The sequence below is a fragment of the Eleginops maclovinus genome, chromosome 6 (assembly GCF_036324505.1).
Source record: "Eleginops maclovinus isolate JMC-PN-2008 ecotype Puerto Natales chromosome 6, JC_Emac_rtc_rv5, whole genome shotgun sequence".
In the NCBI taxonomy this organism is placed as follows: domain Eukaryota; kingdom Metazoa; phylum Chordata; class Actinopteri; order Perciformes; family Eleginopidae; genus Eleginops; species Eleginops maclovinus.
The window spans coordinates 3943091-3964010 of NC_086354.1; the positions used below are offsets into that span (position 1 = coordinate 3943091).

General features: G+C 40.7%; 1 protein-coding gene across 1 annotated transcript in view; it reads left to right on the forward strand.

Moving 5' to 3' along the window:
- Nucleotides 1–20920, forward strand: part of LOC134866094 (cadherin-18-like) — a 93566-nt gene that overhangs the window by 18852 nt on the left and 53794 nt on the right. Inside the window, exons 2-3 of the mRNA XM_063886044.1 lie at nucleotides 14620–14914; nucleotides 20048–20167. Coding sequence (XP_063742114.1) covers nucleotides 14620–14914; nucleotides 20048–20167 — 415 coding nt within the window. The remainder of the gene's footprint in view (nucleotides 1–14619; nucleotides 14915–20047; nucleotides 20168–20920) is intronic.

The window sequence follows — 20920 nt, forward strand, 5'->3', positions numbered from 1 at the left end:
TTAAATGAAGATGTTGTTGTCGCAGTTCCAGCCGTTGGTGAGCCGTGGAACAGAGGGTTTTTTAGTTTTTCAGAACAATCAATTTCAAGTCAATCGTATCATTTCAATTAATATTGGGGGTCAAGTCGTTAGTTTGTTTAGTATGTGGCTGCTTAATAAGCTTGATGTGCAGCAAGACAGTGATTGAGATTCTCAGGATCCCTCTGCGATCCGTGATCACCCTGTCGGGTTTTGTTTGTTTTTTTCAACAATGACCACCTTATCACATTATCCCTTACTTTACACGGATTACTTATATAGTCGATTTCTGATTGGAAATTTCGGACATTAGGAGTACCAGTAAAGAGAGAGTGAACAAATGGAGTGATGACGGTGTACATCAGCACTGTGAACAGCAACTCAGAAGAAAACTGTCTCACATTTACTCAATATTTTTTAATTCTCTACCTTCCTGCCCTGCTCTCCCCTTACTCGACGTCATCTCCTTTCATCATCCCTTCTCCCTCTCCTCTCACTTCACCTTCACTCTCCTCCTTTGCCTTTCATCTTCCCAGCGTTCCTTTCATTCTGCTGCTCTCTCACCTTCTCATCATCTGCCCAACACTCCCTTTCCTGTCCTTGTCTCCACCTCTACTCTCTTCACAATTTCTCATCTCCCATTTCTTTGCTTTCTGTGTTTAGTGCTCCTACACTGAACACACAGCTCTTTTTTTTTCTAGTAAAGGTTAAATATATGCAATGGTATAGAGTGTTGCTTTAGGTACCAAATGATTCCAATGCAGTAGGCTGGTCAGTATTATGGATCCATTGGTAATAATACTTATCCATGGTGGCCGATAGGTACAAAACATTTCCATTTGGAGAAAAACGCTGCGGTTTCGAAAATGATTCAAATAAAAAAATGAAATGTGCCAAAACGCATGCAAATAAAGAAACGTCTTCAACAACTTGACAACACATGCGCAGCAGTTACAAAAAGGGCAGCACTAACAAACACTAAAAATACAAAACCTGTATAATAACTGTATCTTTTTGTCGGTATATTTAAAACGATTAGGTTAGCTAAATTAGCCAGCTAGCTTACAGCAGATCTGCAATAATATCCGAAGGAATCATCTTGATCACATCGTTAAAATTATCCAATAGAACTAATTTAAAGTTTCCAAGTTTCCATATAGCTTCAACTTTCTTTGAAGTTCGGAAGTTCGGTTCTTTCGGACAACAACGAAATTGAGTGCCAACCAGTCAGTGCATCCATTCCAACAATAGGCTATATTATATTATACAAAATAAACTGAATATGTTAAAAAAGTATATGTTAAAAAGACACACAAACACAAGTGAAAGAAAGACGAGGCCCGACGCGCCTGGGTAGACTCGGAATGGCGGTACTAAACTGTCAGAATAGGGGCATGTCGTTATAGGGGGATGTCGGAATGGAGGTTGCACCCCAGCCTTACATAAACTTTGTAGCCTAACGTTAGCTTAAAAAATTATAAAAGTAGTGCCAGTGCTTCCCACAGATCGTATTTCCTGCAATATTCCGAAACCCAATGGAAAAAAATCCCATTGTTTAAAAAAAACAAAAAAACACTTCAACTACTACAAGTGCTAAACAAAGACATGATCTATTGGTCTCTCACGAGGAAATAATGTGTTGTTACCTGGTTTATTAGTGATAAAAGGGAGAGAAATTATATTTTGCAGGTTCATGTAACTCCACTAACATGAGAAAGTATGCACAACACGGTTAGTCCATAGGAGGAAACATGACCTATAATACAATCATCGTTACTACATTAACTACTAACCATTACCCCATACTGCTTTACTGTGTCATAAGCACGCGTACACACACACACACACACACACACACACACACACACACACACACACACACACACACACACACACACACACACACACACACGCACACACACACCCTGGGAGTGATGGTATCAGATGGCTGCAGCACTGCTGTAGAATTGACCTTTCCATCAAGCACTGCACTGTAATTTGGGGTTAGTGCAGCGGAGGAAACAGAAGGTTTCTTCTCATCAGAATCTGCAGTCACAGTGTCACGTGTTTGCAGTAGCTGGTTTTGGAGGAGGGGGAGGAATAGTCAGCTTGCTGCATTTTAGAGAGCTCAGTTTAAATTGCATTACCAATGCTGTAGTGTCGCCTCTAAAATGCAACGCTATCACTAGAGAAAAAGGTTAGTACTGGAAGTTTCTGAGATCTGTGGCAGCAATTTGAAATATTTATGCATTGCAGGTTACGAAAGGTTTGTGATCCAGGGAATTTACTATGGCTTACATATGGTAATATGTGCCTGTGTTTCTCATCGCACTGTGACTGTTGTTGTGGTCTGAGGAAATAACAGCATAATTCATAAATGAAATGCACTCATTCAGTGTCAATCTACACCATTTAAATCAAGAATTCATGAAATGATTTATGGACCTGGATATAATACAGCGAACAGTGGCCATATATTAATTTTATTGGCCACTTGCACTATAGGAATTGAACAGATTACAGGAATTAGCAGGACCTTCAGATCTTCACTCATTAGCATAAGTAATATTGTTTTTACAGCTTTAAAGGAGATGGTTGTCTGTGAAGCAATATAATATTACAGTGTAAACACAAACTGAAACGATCAGAATCAGGCGAAGGTTGTGAACACATACAAGACATGTTAATCAGTTTTTTCATATATTGAATGTACACATAACAGTTAAGGGGAAATAAAAACTTACTTTATGAACATAAGTAGCATGAAAAATAGATGTACATATATAAGTTGTATTTACATATTTATAAAAATGTGCCAATGACTAACAACAAAAATAACATTTCAATACAAAGTGCAAAGGAAAAAAAGGCTGGATATACGTGATGAGGATGCTTATGTACTGAATGTGCTTAAACATGTCTATACAGTATACAGTGTGAAGGATCGCTATAGAGAGTGACAGTGCATGATGATATGTCCATGTTTTGTAAAGATATAGTCTATACTGGTAGCAGTGGATGTGTTGATGTTATATTGAGTGTATTGATTAGCAGAAGGGGGAGGGTGGAACAGGTTTTGTCCAGAGAAGAGTGGTCTTCAGTGACGTTTCCTCACCAATGCATGAATCCTGAAAACAGCAATGTTTTTCTGAAGTCCTAAACTTCTGTTATAGTCTGTTTGTTTCTTGTTTAGAGACAGATTGGATTATTGGGTGGGTCAGAAGCTCATGAGGAAGGTTGAACATCCCAATCAGGACAATCATCTTCTCCTGGGATGTTTTCTGATGGCGTATGTTTAAAGTCATGATAAGGCATGTACGGTCTCCCAAAACATAGAGAAACATTATTAATATAGAAAGAAAAAGGAAAATAGTACAAAAAAGTGCTAAGTATAAAAAAAGCGAATAGTCAGGCCTGATAAATAATTATAGACATTCAGGAGGTATTTGGAAATGTATTTAAAAAAACAAAAAGACAGATGTATAACATATTAGATGTTTGTAATGTAAAGCAATTTATAAAAATAAGACGATGAAAAATGTAAAGCTTAAGTATGACTTGTTTGGGAACTGTTGGGAATATTAGATGCACATTTGTTTTATTTTGTGTAATTATTAACTGCAAAAGGGAAAGTGTAATTAGCATCATTCTTTCAAAGGGTTTTTATTGGTTATTTGATCTTTTTTAAATGTTTATTTGAGTAAAAAGTGCCCAGGGAGCAGTGTAGGGAACTGTGCCTTGCTCAGGAACACCTTGGAATGACTTGGTCTTTCGGGGACTGGAACCGTTGACCAGCCAAGTCCCTATTGTTTTCGCCACCAACGCGGTGTCCGCAAGATCCTGGTAGACGGTGGACTCCAGATACCTGACAGTCTGCTCAGCACACTGTGTTCTTCAAAACTCTGAAGTGGGCCACTATTCTAGGGAACTTCCTGGAGCTATGTCTATAATTTTAAGAGCTCCATGTTGTTCTGAGGGCCCCAGGTTGTTCAACATCCTGTGGGTTTGCAGAATCCATCCTGCAAACTCCAGAAGTTTAGCAGACAGTTCTCATCAAGTGCAGTCGGAGGTGTTGGCTGTAGTATTCCTTTAAACTCATCTGTAAACTTTAAGTGTTCATCTTGTCTCGGATTGAGCTCACTTACCTGCTGTGTTAGAGACTTTGATTTATCACCTCACAGTCAGAAGGGATTTCCCATGAGTCACCTTGCTGAAAATAGAATTACATCAGCACAGGATATAATGTTTGAATTAGTAGGCCTGGGCTTCTCTCTGTGAGACCAGCTTTGTGAGTTAGAGAGGTTATATGGTCACGCCCAAATCATAGAAAGATACAGAGTATTTGGGACTGGAGACTAAAGGAAATAAGATATGTAAACACTATTAATTAAACCTCTCCAACCCAAACACACTGGTTAGTTAAAACTTGATATTCTGCTTTTATATGTTTTATTTGAAGGAGATGACCGTTTCTGTCATAGCCTCTTTCCCAACGTGCTTTTTAATAACTGAGCTATGTGACCATTACTGTGGTGAGATACATTAGAATTGTTGCTATAATAGTGTGTGTCTGATTTAATCATAAAACCGTTTAATTGTAACTCATCTGTACACTTACTGTACATTTCCCTATCTGTATCTGCTATTTAACTGTACAGAAGAGAAAAGATCTAATAGGCCTCAGTAAGGGTCAGGGGGAGGGGCCCCCAGGGTGTTATGCTCATTGACATTTGGTGGACAACAGCATTTTTGTCTTTTACAGTATATTCTTAAATCGTTATGATAAGGGAAACAATGACACAATCCAAATACACCTAAAATGGTTGTCCATCCAAATCTTTTTTGTATCTCGCTATAAAATAAGATAAATGTTCCGTATGTCCCGTGTGGTTCTACTGATCATTCTCTCCAACAAATCAGGGGTCTGCAGTGTTTTTACTCCACCTTTCAGTATAAGCTCAACTTGCTTTGCACTCTGACTGAAGTGGGACTCAAACATACCATCTTCGTTTCCACTCCCACATATGGTCATGAAGGATGGGTCAGGACAGAAAGAACAAACTTGCGGATACAATCGGCCAAAATGGGTTTTCTCCAGAGGGCAGCTCCTATCTCCCTAATGGATAAAGTTAGAAGTTCAGTCACCGGGGAGAGACTTAAAATAAAGCCACTGAAAGGAACCAGTTAAGGTGGTTCCGTCACCTAGCAAGAGGGAGGTGATCAAGGCACGTCAGCTGGGAGGAGAACAAGGGGCAGACCAGGACCAGGTGGATGTATTGTATCTCCAGGCTGACCTGCGAGCGCCTTGGAATGTGGCCAGGGAAGTTTGCAGCCTTCTGCTGGAACTGCTTCCCAAGCGACCCGACTCTGGATAAAAATGGCTCCTATATTGCTAATGTTGATTTAGGCTCTAAATTACCTGAGAATACTATGAAATGTTACATTATTCTATATGTACTGTTATATAGTTAGCACTATTTTTTCAAAGAAACCTGTCAAAAAATGAACAAAGAATAGTAGAACGCACAAGATGGAAAACAACAGCTTGATTCCCTCCAGCAGTTTTTAAGATGTAAACTCTCTGTTTAGGAATAATTTGTGTTGGGTTATTTTTTATTAACACAAAAATGACAGCTTCCTCTTCCTCTTCATTGAAAGACTTTGAAAAAGGTCCAAAATCCCAAATCAAAAAGCATAAAAGCAGAAACATCCCTTAATTAACTTTAAACTTCAACCCTTAAAGCAGGGGTGTCCAAACTACGGCCCGGGGGCCAAATGCGGCCCGCAGACAATTTTGAATCGGCCCTCTGCAAATTCTAAAAGTATAATGGAATATGGCCCACAAATTAAACTTTCGCTTGTCTTATATTGTACTTCTCAAATATATATGTTCAAATATATTAATGAGCCTAAAGAGAGACGGGATGTAGGCTGTTTTTTTCTGAAAGCTTTTTCAAGTATCGCGCATTATTCACCTACATTTGATTTGTTTTGCTAACTTATAACTTAACTTTTGAGACAATATTCACCTCTATAAGTGGCCCAGCTCTCCGTATATTTTTCTGTATGTGGCCCTCTGTGAAAAAAGTTTGGACACCCCTGGTCTAACCTTAGCAACATGAAGAAAGTCCTGCCGAAATACTATCAGCACGTCAGCTGCCCCACGCGCGGTGGAAATACACTGGACCATGTTTACACTCCTTTCCGGCATGGATATAAAGCCCTCCCCCGCCCCCCCTTCGGCAAGTCAGACCACATATCTCTTCTTCTGCTCCCCGTTTACCGGCAGAGACTGAAGAGGGACCGACCTGTGACAAGGACAGTGCAGCGTTGGTCCGAGCAGTCTGACTCTGCTCTCCGCCACTGCTTTGGCATCACGGAGTGGTGTGTGTTTGAGGAGGACGATATAAACACACACACTGACGCGGTCATTTGCTACATCGGCAAATGCATCGATGACGTCGTGCCGCGGATTACTGTACGGACATTCCCAAATGAGAAGCCCTGGATAAACGGCGAGGTCCGAGCTAAACTTAAAGCACGGGCCATCGCGCACAGCGGCGGTGATTTGGATGAGTACAGGAATTCCAGGTATGCACTCCGGAGAGCTATTAGCAGTGCGAAAAGACAATACAGGGACAAGGTGGAGTCGAACTACAAGGGCTCCAACGCCAGAAATATGTGGTCTGGACTAAAAACAATAACAGACTACAAAAGGACAACGAGTGGTGCTGAGGAAGTGTCTGCATCTCTCCCAGATGAACTGAACACATTTTATGCACGCTTTGAGAAGCCCCCGGCTGTGGAGGCACCAAAGGCCCAGGATCCCTGCTCACTGGTTTTAACCAGTGCAGATGTGTGTAGATCTCTGAAAAGGATCAACGCACACAGGGCTCCGGGACCTGATGGCATCCCTGGCCGTGCTCTCAAGGTGTGTGCAGTTCAGCTGGCAGATGTGTTCACAGACATTTTCAATAGGTCACTGCTCCAGTCTGTAGTCCCCACATGCTTTAAAGAGTCCATCATTGTCCCTGTCCCCAAAAAGACAAAACCCATCTGCCTCAATGACTACCGCCCAGTTGCACTCACCTCCATCATCATGAAGTGCTTTGAGCGGTTAGTCAAAACTTTTATCACCTCCTCCCTCCCTGACTCACTGGACCCCATGCAGTTTGCCTACAGAGCAAACAGGTCCACGGATGATGCCATCTCCCTCACCCTCCACACTGCCCTCTCCCACCTGGACCAGAGGAACACTTATGTGAGAATGCTGTTCATTGACTACAGTTCAGCATTCAACACCATTGTGCCCTCCAAGCTCATCATTAAGCTCAGGGACCTTGGGCTCAACAGCGCCCTCTGTGACTGGATCATGAGCTTCCTGACGGGCAGATCCCAGGCAGTGCGGATGGGGAACATCACATCCTCCACCTTGACCCTCAACACCGGAGCCCCTCAGGGTTGTGTGCTCAGCCCTCTCCTCTACTCCCTGTTCACGCACGACTGCGTGGCCACACACAGCTCCAACACCATCATCAAGTTTGCTGACGACACGACCGTCATCGGCCTGATCACAGACGGCGACGAGACGGCGTACAGAGAGGAGGTCAGAGCCCTGACATCTTGGTGCCAGGACAACAACCTCCATCTCAACGTCAGCAAAACAAAGGAGCTGATTGTGGACTACAGGAAGAGGCAGAGAGAGGCACACACACCCATCACCATCGACGGGAATCCTGTGGAGAGAGTCAGCAGCTTCAGGTTCCTCGGGGTAAACATCAGTGAGGACCTGACATGGACACATCACACCAGGGTCATATCCAAGACGGCTCGACAGCGGCTCTTCTTCCTCCGCAGGCTGCGGAAGTTCAACATGGACTCCAGGATACTCTGCAACTTCTACAGGTGCACCATCGAGAGTATCCTGACTGGCTGCATCACCGCCTGGTATGGCAGTTGCACCGCCCTCAACCGTAAGACTCTACAGAGGGTGGTGAAAACTGCTCAGCACATCACCAGGACGGAGCTGCCATCCATGGAGGACCTCTACACCCAGCGGTGTAGGAAGAAGGCCGGTAGGATATTAAAGGACCCCCATCACCCCAGCAACAATCTGTTCTGTCTGCTGCCGTCTGGCAGACGGTACCGCAGCATCCGGACCAAGACCACCAGACTCAGAGACAGTTTTATACCACAGGCTATAAGACTACTGAACTCCTGAGCTCTGTGAATGTCTACTCACATCTGTTTATAGTACACACATATATATATTATACACATCTGCCATACATATCTGCTATACATAATATATGCATCTGTCCATACCTCCTCATTCAACAGTGTAAAGTGTTTAAATACTCTCAATGTATTCCACATATGTATATATTTCACATCCTCAAATCTTTATTGTTGATATTGTAAATATTCTTCTCTCTTTTTGCACTATTTTATTTATGTTATTTGCACCATGTATGTTGAGTTGTTGGAGGAGCACGCGACATAAGATTTTCATTGCCAACATATACGCTGTATCTGCTGTGCATATGACAAATAAAGCCTTGAAACTTGAAACTTGAAACTTGAAACATGATAGCATGATAACTGCTAAACATCAGCATGTTCGCACTGTTTTTTCTGAACATGGTGAGCATATAACTGAAAGCATTGCATGACTGTAGACACAGCACCCACCCACCCTGTACTGATGCACTCAGAACAGTGTTTTTACATCTGCAAGTCTGAACCATGCTTTGCGATTTTGTCACATTGTAATTATTTCGTCCGGTTTTCACATAACAATTATTAATTAACAGGGGTAAGAAAATCAGGACCCAAATGCAGTTCAAAAGAGTAGAGGCAGGTATAAAAATCCCAAACTTTAAATAAGCTTTAATAATTTAAAGCTACTAATTTAAAGCTACGCTAACTAATATAGCAGGCATGGTTTAACAAAATAAAAGTAAAAAAAACAAAAGAGGGAAAAGCCATGATACGAGGAATTCAATCCAGATACAAGGAACTTTGGAAGCTGTACCACACCGGGGAAGACAATGACACACAGCAGGAAAGTTCAAAGGTAGGAAAAACACAAAGCAAAACAAGACAAGAAAAAAACATGCTTTCACACTAGAAACTAGCAAACCTCTGCCCTGTACAAAACTCAACCAGCACAGTGCAGGTTAGGGTCATCTGGGTGTAGATGTTGTAAACACAGACTGTCGATTCAAGTGAAGTTGACAAAATACCACCAGAATAGTGAACACTACCAGCTAGTAAAAGACATATTTCATATTGCCTCTGAGTCATACTGTACAGTCTCTGCCAACATTTACAGGCTGTGAAAAGATTGAATTTATTTTATCACAGCATCTGACAGTAAAGAAACTCCCAGACCTAAACAGCATACCTCTTTCACTGCTTTATGTTGCTAAAAGTTGTGAAAAAACACTGTATGAAACAATATATATTCAAGCTTTTCCTGTTATTATTAAATCAAACTACAATTCAGCAAAGTTATTGTTTTCATTTGTTCCATTTTTGGGGGTTTTAGTCCTCCAAAGGGTTGTTAACAATTGTTTTTCATGGTAGTTGTTAAGTGTTCCCTATCCTGCTCATGTTCAGTATTTAGTGCCTCCCCTGGGACATGTCTCCATGCTTTAATGTTCAAAAAGCTCTTTATGTTTCTCATACTGCCTGTGCTGCAGCACCTGTTTTCACAATAGAAGCACAAGTGTTACATAGTGATGTCATTATGATACAGAAGTAAACAAAGGAGTCCAATGGAGGCGTTTCAGGCAGTGTTTGAGAGACAAACTCCCTCCTGAAGACTCACAGGGTTTTTAGCCTTTGCAGACATGCACACAATCCTATAAAACACACTACAGGGAAGGGAAAACCAGAAAACGCATTATAGGCCCTATAATGCGTATAATTGTAATTTAAAGAGGCCCTATAATTTATAGGGCCTCTTTAAATTACAATTGGGTGCTATTTGGCTGAATCAATTGGAAAATGTTGGAAACAGAAGCTGTATACAATCAACTAGACTCTAGATATTCTTTTCTTTCACATGTCAAATTGTTTCATGGTTGGGCTACAATAGGGCTATTGATATTCTTGGTGGAGCTGAAGCCCTATCTCAGCAGTGTTGTATCTCAATGCTGAGATACAACAGAAGCTCACTGACGGGGAACATTTTGAAGGTCTTACTATAGACATGTTTAGTGTAGCTCCTGTCTGTTGAATCAAAAACTATCAACACATTTCTGAGAAAGAGAAAGAGACAGAGAAGAGAGAGAGAGTAAGTCCCAGATGTGAATATGTATTTACGTCAATATGAAAATCTAAATGAATGAATATATCAAAATACATCAGTCTTCAGCAGCCTGTCAGACGCAGAGTGTTTGAATGATGGTGTGAAGTTTGGCTACGATGACACGCTTTTACAGAAACCTGAGCATAAACACGATGAAAAAAACACTCACAAGCAAGCATACAAACACACAAACACAAACACACACTCGCCTGGCAAGACATTTATCTCACACATACAGACAGGCACTAACACACACTCATTCCAGCTCTCTTTAATTCTTGGCAGCAAATCTGTTCCACTACATGAGAGTGATTAGTTAACTGGTTCCCAACACACACACACACACACACACACACACACACACACACACACTTACACACACACACACACACACACACACACACACACACACACACACTAGGGCAACATTTCCAATGCATGGTACAGGCTTTCGTTTAGAAAAGGTTTTCGATTGTGCCATCCATCCGTTACCTTTCGTTCAGTCTCGGACAGTATCTCGTCTCCGAACCCTAGTTGGGATGCTCACTGGCCTTTGAATGTCTGACCTTGGCTCTTGTCAGGCCGGTAACCAGCCGCCAAGGCTATTTTTACGTTAACAAAAAGATGAGGAGGCATTTGGGTGCCGTTGGAACATCCGCCGCTTTATTTCCCTCAGAACGTGATAACATGTCTTTAAGCAGGTTCATAATGAGCTAAACTGGACACTTTTTCCCTCTCCACACTACACATGTGCGCCTCACCGCGGTCATCGCCATTACACAGCCAGACAGTTCTCTTTCCCACAACCCCCAGGTGCACACGTCACACACATACCTCCCGGCTTCCGTTACTAAAAGGGGACAAGCCAAGCCCACCCACCCATCCATCCGGCAATGTTGTTGAAACAGATTACTTTAAGGCAGGGGTGTCCAAACTTTTTTCACAGAGGGCAACATACAGAAAAATATACGGAGAGCTGGGCCACTTACAGAGGTGAATATTGCCTCAAAAGTTAAGTTATAAGTTAACAAATCAAATGTAGGTGAATAATGCGCGATACTTAAAAAAGCTTTCAGAAAAAAACAGCCTACATCCCGTCTCTCTTTAGGCTCATTAATATATTTGAACATATATATTTGAGAAGTACAATATAAGACAAGTGAAAGTTTAATTTGTGGGCCATATTCCATTATACTTTTAGAATTTGCAGAGGGCCGATTCAAAATGGCCTGCGGGCCGCATTTGGCCCCCGGGCCGTAGTTTGGACACCCCTGGGTAAGACTAGCTGACTAGCTAGACTAACTAGTCTGACAGACTAACTAGTCTGCAGTATTTAGAAAGGAACATAAGTATTATTGTAGTTTCAGGTTACATTGTGAAGCTAAATTCAAAATATATTTTGCTGTTTGCTTCTTCTCAATCAATATTTTTTAGCGCTGTGAACTTTGGGTAACAATTTTGGTATGAAAGTGTATGTTTAGTGGAAATATTGACTCTTTTGAGAGTAAAGGCTGCCGACCCCTAGGTACCCCATTTCCTACTTCCGGTGCCGCTCAGGCTGCCCTTTTGCAGCTCTCTTACTCACCGCTGAGTAGTTTCTATTGTACATTTCCCCTCTTCGGGACTAATACAGGTATTCTGATTCTCATTCTTAATACCAACGTTAAGAGAATTGGCCAAGTTATTAGGTTACACCACGTGGAAACCTTTATCTGTAATTAAAACAATTCTTGCTAGTTTTTCAGAGCAAATAAATGGCTGCCTGTATGTTCCCAGGGCCGGACACCCTGGTGCTCCCCACACTTGCTCAATTTCGTTGACAAAATGAAGCACTGGTGTGATATAAACTGGATAAATGATATTGGATCAGATTGAACCCCCCTCATTGTGTATCTGCTCCCACATGTCCTTTAAATCCCAGCGGAATGGAATTAACCTGTTTAGATTAATAACCAATGCTTCCTGCCCGCCCACCCTCGTGCTTTTTGATGCATATTTCACACCCGCACAAGCCTTTGTTCCTCTCGCTAGAGAGATGTGCACATGGGGAAATACTTCAGCCTCAAAATGTCAGTCGCCGCTCCTTCTCAAGCTGCTGCTTAGTAACACACAACCATGCGTCTGTATTTTTATCCTCCTCCCCTATTGTGTCTGTCTTCTCCTGTCACCTCTTTTTCTTTTAAATGTTTTATTTCATGCCAAGGAGACTGATTCTCTTTGTCTTAACACTCCCTTGACTTAGTTGGAGCAGTGTATTTCTATTCTATCTTTCTCTTCGGCTCATTTTGTTGTCTTTTTCTGTTCCTTTTTTCCAACTGTTTCAAGATTTGCCTCCCTTGACTATTTCTCCTCTCCAACAACGATTTGGAAAGCAGTGTGTAAGGAATCATGTTGATTGATGGGATATTCACCATGTTCCACATGGCTTGGATAATGTTCAGCAATCAGATAACCAATCATTGTTGAAGCTCCACATATGGACTGAACCATGGATTTGGAGGGTCATTACACACCCAAATCAGAGCCTTATTCTTTCAGGTTTGATTAAAATCCACTGTAGCAATGAATGTGAATACCAAGGCCATAATAGACAAATTCATATTTGGGTATGCCAGGGAGACATTTTTAGAAACCAGGCCTCTAGAACAAGGTAATGGTGAGGATTTCTCCATTAAGGGAAAATACCATTACATTTATTACATTACATTTAGTTTAGCTGAGGCTTTTATCCAAAGAGTCCTACAATAAATGCATTTAACCATGACGACCATAACTCAGAACACCTAGAATCCTGCAAGTACATCACCTTTCAATAAGCCACATTTTTCAAGTGCTACATACATTTGGAAGGGCCTGATCAATTACAGAACGGTCCTTGTGTACCCGGCTAGGCTAGAGTCTTTAAGAATTTTCGGAAAAGTACGGGAACCCATCTGCCTCGCTCCCAGGACTTGTTTTTCCTAAATGTCCCAAAAGTCCAAAGTGAACTCGGAAGAAGGGCTTAAAGTTCTGCTGCTCCATTTTCTTGGAATCAGCTGGACTATGAGCTGAAACTCAGAGCTGGTCTCTCTTGGCAGATTTTGGGTATTTCTAAATGATGGAGAAGCAATTGAGTCTGTCTGTAGATGCTTTGTATGATGACATTTCGGATAGATAGTTAAATAAAATAATAAATATAACTTTTGTGCAGCCAGTGAAGGGAGCTGAGGAGCAGGGTAGTGTGGCCAGAACCTGCGTGACCTTTAGCCTCCTGCTAACTCAACTACACATCCAGATGTTCTGATGTACTTATGGCAGTAGGCAGGAGACGCAAACTACACGTTTCTTGTGTTGACGATGAAGGGATAGTTGGCTGGTTAATGCTCTAGGCTTCTAAGGACAGATGTCTACTTGATGTCCACTCTTCAGAGCCACTACAACATTCTTATGAAGTTGTTGGCCAAAAAAAGTGTTTCCTCTGGACTTTGGCCAGCAAATATTAAGTTGCAGTCTGTCTAGTAAAAAACCTAGGAGGTAAGGGAACACACACAACATAATCTCAAACTCACGAAAGAATCAGGCACTATTATAAGGCTTAATTAATTTGAGAATGATCCATCAAAATCAGAAAGACGAGCTGTCATTCGTCTTGTATCCGTTAATTATTATATCCCCTAGAATTAGAATATGTTGCCGTTGAATTGGGTTAAAATGTAATTGTTTGCCTCTACTCTGACATGTTTACGTGCTTTAATGTTAAAGAAGGTCTTTATTTTTCTCGAACTGCCTGTTTACAATGTGTTGGTGTGCTAGCCAATAGAAATGCATGTGTTTCATAGTGATGTCTTTATGTTTTTGAAAGTAAACCAAGTAGTCAAATGTGGGAGAGAAACTCCCTCTGGAGGGAACACAGGGATGTTGTATAACTACAGGAAAGAGACACCCCCAAAAGCATAATAGGGTCTCTTTAATGAAGCCCAGAGCAAAGACAGTCCGATCTAAACTTTATCAGGGTCTTTCACTTTCTCTTTCCTTGGTAATTATCTCTCTCTCTCTCTCCATCTTTAATTTGCTCAGTGAAAATTCCTGCTGAGGAACGACTGCATGTTTGGAACGTTCTCCTCTTCCGAATACTTTGACAGTGACTTTAATTTTTCCTTCCCTGATTGGATGGCTGTGCTTCTCATTTCCTGCCCCTCACCGTTAACTGACCACTCAGCCTGACACTTGGCTATTACTCTGAATCATACTTGTCGGACACTTAACTACCCCCTCCCTTCCTAATTTTCTCCTCCTTTCATCTCCAGCTCCACTCCAACTCCGACAAGGCTGACGGTTCTGTGCGCTACATCCTGTCTGGGGAGGGGGCCGGGTCCATCTTCATCATTGACGAGACAACGGGTGACATCCACGCAGCAAAGAGCCTGGACCGTGAGAGCAAGTCGCAGTATGTGCTACATGCAAGGGCCATCGAGAGGCAGACAAACCGCTCCCTGGAGGCACAGTCCGAGTTCATCGTCAAGGTCCAGGATGTCAACGACAATGCTCCCACGTTCCCTGAAGGACCCTTCGCAGCAGCTGTGCCTGAGATGTCTGAAGTTGGTAAGCAGCATTGGGAGGGTTACTTTAAAATGTATCCCAATAAAATTACCCTAAAAAAATCTAATCAGTACCACAATATCAAAAGAAAATGTGCACATTGTAACTTTTAAGAGGTGTACATTTTCTATCAGTGTTTTAATTTAACTTTAATTTTATTTCTGAAACAAGTTTTTATGTTTATGTATACACCATAAACACCATGACACATTCCTCATATGTGTTAACCAACTTGGCAATAGATCTGTGTCTGATTCTGATATCAATAGAAAATAAAATAATTACGAGAGAATATCAATGAGATCTTTTGCAGCAAACAATTCCAAATTAGCCTTTTCGGTGCACACATACAAGGACCTTGACTTTTGCTTTGCTCTCAATGAACTCACCAGTGATGCGTAGATTGTAGTCATGACCGCAGGAAAAGAAACAACGGCTTTCAAAGTTTATCATCTAACACTGCGGGGTATGGAATGACACTGTAAGTGTGTGTGGGTGTGTCTGTCCAGGTGTGGTAGGGTTACTTCAAAAATGTATACTGCTAATTAAGTATAGTATAGTAAAGTAGTACATAGGAAGTATAATTATGTAAAAGTTATGTATCCTGATTACTTTTCTGTTACTTTTGAATTATCTACATATAAACTAAGCTTGTACTTAAGTGTATTATGTAATATAACAGAGCAATGTGACCTTAGTAAAGAAGAAACCAAGATATTTAGGATAAAAAATGTATAGGAAAACCTGCCTTTCATGAAGCATATTCAGGCCGTAGCCTATACACCAACACTGAAACACATACTACAGTTTGAAAAAGCAGGGATAAAATGCTCCGTTTTAGTTTAACGCACAGTTAAGCTCACACACACTATTTTATGAACATATAAGTTCACCTGCTGAATTAAAAACAGAACAAATGAACCAAAGAAAGAGAAAACCATGAAGCAGATTCAGGCAGTAGGCGTATATATTCACACTTGCATGACCATAAGGTAAACATGTAAGGCAGTGTGTTGGTACATTATTTCTTGCCTTCAGGTTGGCAGTGTGTTCTTTAAAATATATATATATATAAACCCATTTGCTTTTCTACTTAACCCTAACCCTAGCACATTACAGTTCATACTGTATCTAACTCTAAAAAGAAACCCCTCTTTTTATTTATTTATTTATACTCATCATGACCTTTATTGTCCATACTCAATCTGAACGTCTTTCTGACGATCTCTGATGTAGATGTGACATTAAAACCATGTATTTTATATTGTGCAAGGACACGTCCATGAAAAGTTGAGCCCATTAACTCGCTGATTTTTCATAATTGAGATGTGTTGTCTACAGTTGCCCTTTAGGACAAAACACATACAATAGGAGAGGACCAAACATTAAGGACAGTGTGCTTCAAAAAACCACTGCAAAACACTTTATATGAGAGCACACTGTATGCTCTTAAAGTCAAAAGTGGTTGACAAACCGAAAGTGTGACTTGGACTGTGTAGCTTTTTTTTTTATTTGGACAACATTTCTTTTGACTGTGTTTGTTTTGTTAAGGATTTTTATAGTAAACTGCCTCCAAGGGTTTCTCCTACAGAGATTAGTCGGCCAGCCTCCCACTCATTCCCATCATCAATCAAACAACATGACCTTGTAAGAGCAGACTGCTAACAGAACATAAAGACCAGCAGGACTGTCACTGTGTGTCTTTAGCTCCTGCTGCTCGGGCCCTGTCTTTGTCTCTCTCTAGATTGATCATTATCTCTGGGTCTCTTTCATCCCTCTCCATCCCACCCACACTGCTCTTCATCGCATATAGCTCCCAACTCTCTCTCATCTATGAACTTGTTTGAGAATCTTTCTTTCGTCTCTCCATCTACTCTCTTTACTCTTCCCCATTTGCTCTGTGGATTGCTTTAATGTGGGGAAATTAAATTAAAGACAAACATTTTTGAACAACTACGAAAAGCAAGCAGGCTAAGAAGTCTCGCTGTCTGCTGATCTCTGAAACAACAGCTAGTGATGTCACATGTATCTCCTCCAATAATCTTTTTGGTGTTGCTTTTTTCGATGGACGCATAAAGGTAAAACAGGTGGACCATTGAGCAAAAAAAATAAATAATTGATGATCAGTCAAGACTTGACCAATCACTGGAGAAACGTTAGTGGTGGCGGCAGTAGCTCAGTCCGTCACCAGAGATGGCAAAAGTACACACATCATTTATTCTGGTAAAAGTACTGACTAAACTTCTTTGCTCAAGTAAAAATAAAGAAGTATTGGCTTCGAAATGAACTCAAGTAAAAAGTACCGATAACTACCAACTTTTTTATAGAGTACCTGGTAAATGGACCTCACTTTATATTAATACAACATCAAAGATCTTCCATTTCAAATTGTAATAATGTCATTGTTTGCTCATGAATGTTTCAACTGTGAACAACCACCTTTTAAAACACAAGCAAAGAAAAGCAGCGTTGGGACAGGGACAAAAGACAAAAGTTCATGGTTTTTGGGTCAACACAATTCGCATCGCGTTCTCCAAGAATCATTTTGTGTGCTGATAATAACGAACATCTCCTTCATGTATGGCCATGGATGAGGAAGATTCATATCTCCGCTGTTCTCTGTATTTTCACTAAGTTCATCCCCCTTCTCTGCCTCTTCCGCTTTTACGCTTACGTCCGCCATTGTTCTGCAAGCTGCGGTTCTGGTACTGGCGCCGTTGCTTCCGGTTCAGAGAATGTGATTATTGCTAGTTAGGCCTAACACGCTGCAGCCTCAGAAATGATGCCATTATAAGAAACACAAATGCGCAAAGACACTTGCTAATGAAGAAACCTCTCCCCAATCTAGACAACAAATTACTTACGCTTGGTGACGTTCGGGGATTATAGAGTTGACCAACTGTCACTGATGGCAGAGTTAGCCTGTTTCATAATTGTACGTTTTTTGTTCAGTATAATTAAAATGACGAGGTAAGCTAGGTTTGGTAGCTAGCTTACAGCATATCTGCAATACACTCAGAAGGAATCATACAGTATGATCGCATTTAAAAAAACAAAAACAGTTTAGATAAATTGTAGGAACGTTTCCAGTGACAGTGACAGTTGGCCTGCTTTATAATCCCGGAGCGTCACTTATCAGTGTCCCCTGGTTTCTGTTGTGTTTTGAGTTTCTTTTGAGTTTCTTGCAGAATTTTGCATTTGAACTGTTGGTTTACGCAGGGCTGTCAGTAAATAATGCAAATGTTTCGTCAAGTTGGTGAACGTCCTAAATGCTGCACATGTGTTTTTATATTTGCATTGTTTCTAAATTGCAGCATGTTCCTGTCTATGGAAGTGTTTTGGGCCTTTGTACCACATTCTCATCTGTCGGCCTCCGTAGTCAATAACATGGAAGCGGTCATAGAATTTTCATACTCAAATATGGGTTTATTAAATGGAAAATAGATTTTTGGAAGTTTGGGAAACAACATTTAATGAGCCAATGACATTGTGAAATCTGAACCTGGCATTTCTGTCAAGCATTATTGGAGATGAGACTCAGCATTATTAGACAGTGAAGGTTGTTTAATTAACAGAGGCAGCTATTTCTCAACCTTTGAAATAACAAGCTCAAGCTGTACGTAGGAACAGGAGGATTAGCTGCTGATGGAGTGGTGGAGAAGTGGGAGAACACAAAGCAGGCATTAGTCTAGCATTCCCAAACCTACTTGAGTAAGAATTAACAGCCAAATGTACACAAACATAATTTGTTCAGTGGAGGATGCAGATTCATCAGAGGAAGAAATATAATGCCCTCTGCTGCCATAGATGCAAGCAGTATTTTCTGCTGATGAAATGTTTTGGTTTCATTTTGGTCATGTCATCCCTCTTTATTTACACTCAATGGTATGGACTGTCTGTAAGTGTGTGTCTGGGAGGTTGTGGCTCATGGCCCTGATGCTCTGATCAATTAAACGGTGAACTAATGCCAAATTGCTCCCGTAGTCGTGTAACACCATGTAATGCAATGTGGTCATCTATCAAATGGAAGATAGTGGTTAGAAAAACCAATAATACAACAAAAAGAAAGTGATTGAAAAAAAGAAGATACTTGTGAGTGAAGGATTTTAGGCACTTCAAACCTTAATTTGGCTTAAGGTGAAAATGTCTTTGCCACGAAAACAAATCCAACGCAGGTCCATGATGCTGAAGGAGAATTAGCCTCTGCATTCTGCAGCTACTTGTCAGGTTAATGGGCGCCTCACAGAATCACTGCTGCCACACACACTGTGTTTCACAGTAGCTCAGAGTTTAGAGTGTCATAATACAAGATGTTGGTCTGTTTCCATTTCACATTTGGAGGCTAATGCAGCAGTAACAGTACAATTATGTGTTTAGGAAAACTAAAGATGAATTATGTGTCAATGACCACAACAACAGATTTAATTAAAGTAAACAGGAAAGAATTATGTTCAACAAAATGATCTCAACTCAATCCGAACTTACTTACATGGTTCATGTGATATAAAGTGCTAATGTGTGATATTCAATAATTAAGACCATGTGATGCAGTTAAAACTTAATAAAGAATATATATATGATAATAAGTCTGTCTTAACTCACTGTTTTTATGAAATATTGTCGAATGTTCTGTAATCTACAGGGCAGCTTATCAGTTTGTTAGCTAACTAGCAGGCTAGCTATTCATCGGTGATAGCCTAACCTTTGTTGTTGAGTAGCTTAAGTTAACCAACCAAAGTTAGATTTTTAGATTTTGTAGAACAAGGTAAATAACTATTATTGTACTTGTAGTAATACACCCATGTCACAATGACACTTTTGTTAGGCGTCAAAAAAAACCTTTTCAGAATGTAAAATGATTCAAATCACCTCAGTTAAATAATAACTCATTTATTTTACAGAGGTGGTAATAGAAAGGTGAAAATGTATCAAAGATCTAAATTGCTGTAAAAAACATATGTTTCGAGACTGTAACTTCAAACTTTGAACGTTCAAAAGAATTATGTTGATTAAAGTATTACAGATTTAAGCATTAAGAATGTGTCAGTATTCACAACCTGTCAGTTATTATTTTTGGTGGTTGTTGCTTTGGCTATTTCACTATCTGACTCACTATGTGCGCTCTTCTCTGTGCAGGAACCTCAGTTTTGCAGGTGACCGCCTCGGATGCAGATGATCCAACCTATGGGAACAGTGCCAAGATAGTTTACAGCATCCTGCAGGGACAACCCTTCTTCTCTGTGGACCCCAACACAGGTAGTGCTTTCTTAATGCTGTGAAGGAAAAGTTCTAATAAACGTACAGATGCTTACTTTGCACGAGCAGTGCTGTAAACTCGCTGGTGATGCCAAAAGCCAGCAAAAGTCTGTTTAGGAAAAGGACCTCTCTAGATAGTTTTTGATGATCAGTGATGGGCAAGTAACTTCCAAAATGTAATACAGTACATACAACTTATGACTGTCTTTTTAAAGTAATAAGTTACATTCCTGTCTCTGAACTGTAATGTGTTACACTACTTTTGCGTTACTTTGAGTTACTTTCACCAAAATAACCTCTAAAGTAGGTCTTTAAATGCTAAAATGTAGTTTATTGCAGCTCATTAATTAAAGCTATCTATCTATCTGGCAGTACATGCTGAACATTTGGAAAAGAGCTAGAGATTAAACTCGTGCTCCGTTTAAGTGGGCTGAATAATATGTGATACCGGTAACATGACGTCTCTGTGTGTTATTAATAACATGTTAGTGGAGCCTCTGCACGGCCCTGTGACCTGCTGTATATGAACAAGTCTCTGTGGCAGCATTAGCTGACCTTGTCATTGGTGTGTTAACGGGGATTTGGCTGACAAGATTTCTAAAAGCCGGCGATTCCACAGAGGACAGAGGCTGCAGATCTTCAACACTCTACCACTTCTCTGGGTTCAAGCAGCTGACCCAGAGAAAGTTACCTTCTGTTGCTTTGTCCTGCGCGCACTCCTGTCTTTCTCTGTTCTTTTATCTGAGCCTGCAG